Consider the following 7,406-nt stretch of genomic DNA (forward strand, 5'->3'; position numbering starts at 1 on the left):
ACTCTGCCGCAGTGCAGATGAGCCAGTAGCAATAGTAGACTCTTTGTAATTAAATGTGTCTCTCGGTAGTAAATCTGAAGTCTACAGATATGGATTCCATTTGGTTCGCATCAAGTAGACAAATAGATGATAGATAGTGTGGAGCAGATAGGTCAGAGGTCGCAGTGGAAAAGCCATTAAAGTGTATTGGCTTGATTTTAGAGAACGCATGCTTTAAAAAGGAGGGTTATTGTTTTGTAGGGCAAGAAGTCTGGTGCATATCAGTCAAACAATACACCCTACTGCTTCTTGCAGTTTCTTATTTCAAAATCTTTTCTTCCTTTTTTTTCCCACCAAATCCGATTTGGGCATCCATTTGGAACATCCAACAATTTGTTTTGAGACACTGTTACCACAAGCTTTAGGCCTTGACAAATAACATTTGCCCCTTTTTCTTTCCCTCTTCATTCACCCTTAGCTGGAGGAGGACTGGTTGGACGATGAGCACAGTGAGTTCCTGGAGCAGCTGAAGATGGAAATGTTGGAGGAGCAGCAGAGAGAGGAGATGGAATTGGCTGCCTTACAAGAAGAGGATCAGGAGAATGAGCAGGTCAGACAGCAGCAAAACACATGCTTTACTATAACTGGATTAACGAGTCAATGGCAGAGCTTTGGTATCTGGGTAGAAGAAACTGTAGAAGCTCGTGTCTTTGCTCTGTTCAATGAGAACATAGCTCCTAAAAACAGATATTTTGTGAAGAATAGATCAAAGTTAACCTCCCCCCTGACTGACAGAGTGTTCAGCCCAATGTGTTATGAATGTCATACCATCGGACTGACCAAAAATTGCTTTGACTGTTTCGGGTCATTAGTCACAGTCAATATTAAACAGCTCTAGCCGGCAGCAGTCAGGAAATCAAACTTTTCATTGACTTTCCGGGGAAAACAGTGAAAACAGCGTTGCCCTTTGAAAAATGAATATGAAATAATGAGTATGAATATGTATGGGATGGGACCAATGAACCATTCCAATTCCAAACATAGAAAAATCATGATTTAAAATTCTGTTTTGTTGAGAGAATAGCATGCTACAAAAATCCATATAAACGGAACTTCAAAGGCATGATGGAGAGGAAACAATCCCTGAAGTAGCAGAGCTGTAGAAGACAGTTATGCATAACAGCATATGTAATCCTCCAGGATACTTAAGAATTGGGTTTCACTTTTTGAACTCTTAATACAGCAGTTCGGATGTATTTTAGTTCTTTTCTGTCCTCATTCCATAGAAAGGCAGGTATAACAGAAAACACCAGAGTACCTTTTGAAGTTCATCCCAACAGACGAGTCAACTACATAAAATAACTTAAAAGACATTTGCAGACTTGCTACACATGCTTAAAATCCAAACAGTTTTAAACTACAGTTTTCCTTTAAGTAGCATTGATCGAATTTGATTGAAAAGAAGTGGATAATTAACAAAAATAAGTGTAGCAGTTTTGCATGTGTTCAATATCAGAGTATTTCAGGCATGTCTTGTTTATGTTATTTCTCAGAGAGAAGAAGACGATGAGCCTACCTGCTCCACACTGCCTCATAAGGATAATGTACAGAGAATAAAGGACAGAACGGAGAGCTCAGAGCATAATGTCCTGGCACACATCCAGAGACGTCTGTCCAAGTGCCTGAGAGACAATGGGGACACACACCGTACCGGCTCCTCAAAACTGGAAGACAAAGAGGAAGAGGAAGATGAAGAGATGGAGGGTGATCGCTTCCAGCAGCTCTTGGAGCTGAAGTGTCAGATACGCAACAGTGGCGAGTACGACCTGTTCTACAGCCGCCGCAGCACTATTGAGTGCAGCGTGGGCGAGCAGGGCGGCATGCAGCACGAGTTGCGGATGCTCAATGAAGAGCTGCGCAGCATTGAACTTGAATGTCAAAACATCATGCAGGCCCATAACCTTCGAAAGGGACAGCAATCTCCTTCCACGGGCCCCTGTGCACCCTCAACCAAAAACCAAAGCCTCAATCGAAGTGACCCCACCAGGGGTAAGCTGGCGGACATTAATGGAAGGCTGGAGAAATCTGACAAAGACAGCTCCAGTGCCTATAACACAGCTGAGAGTTCACGGAGCACCCCTCTAGCAATGGACCGCTCCCCGGAGCACTCACTCCAGAGGATGGTGAGTCTCACCAACCAGAGGAACCTCTGCAGCAGCCTTGCCACTGGCCCTTCACTTAGTCCAAGTCCAGTCCCAGCATGTCATGCTCCAGTCCCAGGTAAGAGCAGCAGCCCGGACCACAGCAACCCTGCAAAGCACACACCTCAGGCTGAGGAGGAGAGCAAGGGCGTTTCAAAGCCAGGTGCTTCCCAGATCCCTTACTTCTCTCCGTCCCACAGCTCCCAGCAGAGGCAGGTCAACATCCCAGCTCACGCCCGCCACTACCAGAGCTATATGCAACTGATCCAGCAGCGCTCGGCTGTGGAGTACGCTCAGAGCCAGCTCAGCCTGCTCAGTGTCTGCAAAGAGCCTCAGAGGCCAATTAATGAGCCCAAGATGGAGTGGAAGGTCAAGATCCGCAGCGACGGCACACGCTACATCACCAAGAGGCCTGTAAGAGATAAGATCCTGAGGGAGCGAGCCCTCAAGATTAAAGAGGAGCGTAGCGGGGGAATGACCACGGATGATGATGCAATGAGTGAAATGAAGATGGGGAGGTACTGGAGTAAAGAGGAAAGGAAGCAGCACCTGGTCAGAGCAAAAGAACAGAGGAAAAGACGAGAGTTTATGCAGCGCAGTCGCCTGGAAAGCTTGAAAGAGAACCCTCAGAGCAGCAGCGAGGGTCGCAAGGAAGTCAGCATCATAGAACTCAGCCACAAGAAGATGATGAAGAAACGCAACAAGAAGATTCTGGATAACTGGATGACCATCCAGGAACTGATGACTCATGGTACTAAGGCCCCCGAGGGAGCCAAGGTGCACAACGCCTTCCTTTCAGTCACAACTGTATAAAGAAAGATAACACACACATTCTACCCCATGCGGTATGTGATACTTGCCTCGTTCAATGTGGCGTTTTTATGAGGACATTATGAATATTTTTCACACTTTGTAACCCAAAAAGCATTTTGTAAAGATTTTATCACAGCATTTTCTCCATGATTTTCAACATCATTTTTTCACATCACTCTGTGGGAAAAGCATTTTTCTATGAAATGATGATAATTATTTTATTACTCAGTCAAAACATGTTTATCTTTTCAATTCTATTTTCATATTTATGTTAAGACCATACCATTATATAACTCAAAATAGTTGTATGAACATCCTGAGAAAAGTGTAGTATTTTTCTTGTGTGTCATGAACACGTTCCAGGTACAAAGTGAAACAGTTGGGTCTGCAGCCTTTCTCTTGTTTTCTTAATGTTCCTTCATTGTCAGATGTACTTATCTTTCAAAGCTGAAATGTATAACTTTCTCTGTGTTGTTGAGAGGGAGTTAAAATGATCTGTGCATTGATTTCCAAAAACGTTCAGTTAAAACGATGAAGAACACAGGAATGGTCAAGTCACAAGAGCTTCTAAGTATGTTTACAAAAATGAGGCTCTAAATCCAAGAGTACTGTAAAACTTGATCCTACTAAAATACTAACAGAATTACGAGTGCTCAATTCCTCAAACTAATTTGAAACAGATTGAAAAAGATGTTTCACATGATAATGCCATATCTATTCATCAGGGCAAAGAATTAGTGTGGTTCTGTGTACTTAAACATTGTACATTTTAAAAATGAGTCAACAAATTGCCTTTCATAATATGATTTTTTATTATTAGCAATTTTATAAAAACTTTGAATAGGTCAATACCTCATATTGCATTCAAACTCTTGATATTACGTTTCCATAATTGGTTCAACTTGATCAGATTCTTTTTACAAAGCTACAACAAAAACTTTGAAACAACACTGCAGAAGCTGCTACTCTGACAAGTTCATGGAAAAAAAAAATGACTCAGCAGACACAGAAAAACAGACTTAATTATTCTTCCAAACTGTTTTCCTAGATTTTTTGGTAAAGGAAAACAAACATCTCAAGAATCCAGAATAAAATTGCTCGTTGCCAGGGTTGCAGCTTTTTTGTATCGTTTTCAGCTTTGGATGAAGAAATATTTTGTATCCAGTTTTATTTTTGCTTAAAAATCCAATTTTTTTCTACATATTCGACAACAGATGGACCTTCTCATATCTTTTGCATACCGGTATTTTTTACATATTTTTGACTTTCCATACACCTTTACTCAGCATAGCCTTAACAGCAAAAACTCAATCAATGATGCGTTTGTGTTGCAGCTTTTCCGTACACAAAGTGTTTCTGCATATCTCTGTGCAAGAGGCAGGTACTGTCAGCCTTATTCATACATAACCTAAAAATGACTCTAAGTATCAGGAAGAATCAACAAAACTTGTACAGTGGTTACCGAATTATGTTTGCAGTCACATTCAACTTGTGTTTGGGTGATTGCCACTGAGCAGGACTCAGAACACAGCAAATGGGATCATTGAAAACCTAAACTGCTGACATGAGAGGTTACCATCCATCAAATGAATTTATAGTTCAGCTACATGTACAGTACACTCATCCCAAAATGCGTCATTTTAAAGTGAAATATTGTACATTTGAAATTTTAAACTGATCCCTGTATTTTTTTTGAGTCGATGTCCATGGTCTAATTTTTGAGTAATGCGTAGTTGGGCACATTTGTAGCCAGGTGAAATGTGTGATAACGGTGAAAGAAATGATAATAAATTATTGTTTTTTGGTACATCATTGCAATGGATTGGTATTTTTTTCTGGAAGAGACCACATCTGCTGCTACTTGCAGTTTTTGCAAGCTAGGACTTACATGAGTAAAAAAGAAAGTCTTAGTTGCTTTACAAAATAGTTCATATTGCTAATTTGGTGTGAAGAACTTTGTCTGTGATAATGCAGAGTGAACTTTAACAAAAGCTATAGGAAGACATTCTGTGGCAATGACTAGTTTAGTCAGTTATACAAAAATATGTGTTGAACAAGAACTCTCCTCAGAAATCTCAAGAGTGTCTTACTACTCCCCCCCCCAACCCGCCACCCCCTTCTGTGGATATGTTAATTGATCAAACAGAGGAAGATTTCAATTAAAATCACCTTCTACTTGGATGGCTTCTTGTTCATTAAAATGTACCAACCACTTACTCATTGCTATGGCCTTGTCATATGCAGAGGAGAGCGAGTGGGATACTTTGGTCTCTGTGTTATCTTAACTTGTCAGTTAGCTAAAGCTGAAATTGGAATGTCACAGATACACTACTGCCTCAAGACTTCTCAGTATTTCTGTGTTTCCTTTTAACGGAAAACTTGTTCCATTTAAAGAAACTGATTAAATATAAAAAGGAACAAAGTCTTCCCAGTATTAGACACACTTTTTTTCTGAATGGAAGTTGTTCTTTGTAACCCACAAGTATGTTTTCTTGTCTTTTATTTTCAGTGTTTGGGGAAATACAAGAATTTTAAATGTGTGCAATCTGGCCTCTAAAGAACTCCATCCCTTTAAACGAGTAGCTTGACTGATGTGGGATTTATAAGATTAATTCAATCCCAGTTTGAGCTGTTAACCTTTCATTAACATGAACTGAATGGTCAAAGAAGTTCATTTTATCTTCTGTAATAAATATAGTTGTGTATTATTGGGATTGTGCACAGAGATGACTTGGCACAGGTACCCTGAAGGCAGCTTTTAGATAACAGTAGTTTATAAACTACTAAACATTCAACCTAATCTGTTTTCACATGCACTCCTGAAAATGTCTACAAAATATCAGGCCAGCTGCTCCTGAAATCTTCCTGAGTTGGTTTTTCACACATGCACCTCCCAGCAGGTGACTATTGTGATGGACCAAAGGGGTGGCGGGGTCTCAGGATGATGTTAAACAAACAACAGGTAAATGACACACGACACAAGTCCGACAGTATCATTAGTTTGTACCAATGACACCGTGTTGTTTGACATTTTCACAGTATCATCAAAAGAGCAGAGTAGAGCATGCTGGCAAACAGAAAATGTCAAAGCACTTCTACAATGTACATGGAGATCACATCGATCACAGGTCAGTCGAACGCTGGTAGCAGGATATAAACGTCATCCGCCCCTGCTGTATTCTCACATTAGCTCACACTGACTTCACCTGCATGTAAGTGTGAACGCACTAGTGGGCGGCTAAGTCTAGCATGGACTTCTGCCTCCTACATAGTAATGCTCTGCAACATTTTCTGCAGATTGTGCAATGAGCATTGTAAACAGAAGAGAACATGCAGAACATGGTCTATATGATGGTAAATGATCCTTGCTTTGTTTCTTCCATAACACATCATGTTAAGAAGTTATATAGAAGGCATATTGGTAAAACTTGTACACAACAACAGATCTGTGTAGTCCAACCAGATAGTATTGGCAGATTGATAATTGGTTAGGCTCTTCTTGCAAGACAAAAGCTCACAGCTCATGCTGTCAATCACTAAAATAGGATTTTGGACTGACAATATCTACTTAATATTCAAGAAAGTCTGCCTTGAAATGCCAACGTATCACATTTAATGCAATTTTGAGGTTGTACGCCACGGTCAACACACTCCATTCTCATTATAGTCTGATGCACTTAAAAGCATCTCCGTTTACACAGGGACCAAAATGTTAACATCCAGTTTGGTATTGAAAGTAGACTCCCGTCATCCCCTGAGCCCATTTGTTCTCCCCTCATTTGTTAATGCTTCCAGTCTTTATAGACGAGGACCATTAAAATGCCAATGAAAATCCACAGAACAAGAAGCCGTGTGAGTTGTACCATCCCACACCAAGCCTAGCCCAAAGCTTGCTAGTTAATTAAGTTCATCCCTGAGCCCCTGAAAGACTCAGTCAGGTGTAATTAAAATCCGGTCTGTGACAGCCATGGCATTTGTCAGAGCTACCCAGAAGTTCAAATACCAGTTCTGACAGAAATGTCAAACAGATAGCGGTGGCTCATCTCCTCTTCGGTGCTCCATTCAAACACACTTTCAGCTGTTGCCTCTGTTATGAATGTTTCCTGATAACCTTTAGGATTCTCTTAAAAGCAAAAACTACAAATTCTCTAACATCATTCATCAAGGGAGGCCTGTATTTATTGACATACTGATCCACTTGACATGTGATGGTGCAATCTGCTTCACAGTGTCTCTTCTTGTTCCTAATGTCAGAGGCTTGTTAAAAACTTTTAGAAACGATTTAGAAATTGATGGCAATTTTGATCTTTGATATCATACCTGCTGTGTTGGTGTAAGTGGCTCTCACATGCCAGATGTAGCAGCATTTGTGTGGGTGTTATGGACGAAACCATGGAGCTGAACCAGCTGCTT

The 7,406-nt window shown here is 40.7% G+C and overlaps 1 protein-coding gene across 2 annotated transcripts in view; it reads left to right on the plus strand.

The window, feature by feature from the left end:
• LOC132972741 (PDZ domain-containing RING finger protein 4-like) overlaps window positions 1-4,805 on the plus strand; it is a 118,166-nt gene extending 113,361 nt beyond the window's left edge. For both annotated transcript variants that reach the window (XM_061035798.1, XM_061035799.1), the window contains 2 exons: window positions 458-589; window positions 1,533-4,805. In XM_061035798.1, the coding sequence (XP_060891781.1) occupies window positions 458-589; window positions 1,533-2,993 (1,593 nt within the window). In that variant the 3' untranslated portion in view covers window positions 2,994-4,805. The remainder of the gene's footprint in view (window positions 1-457; window positions 590-1,532) is intronic.
• The last annotated feature ends 2,601 nt before the right edge of the window (window positions 4,806-7,406 follow it).

This window comes from Labrus mixtus, chromosome 4 (assembly GCF_963584025.1).
Source record: "Labrus mixtus chromosome 4, fLabMix1.1, whole genome shotgun sequence".
Classification (NCBI taxonomy): domain Eukaryota; kingdom Metazoa; phylum Chordata; class Actinopteri; order Labriformes; family Labridae; genus Labrus; species Labrus mixtus.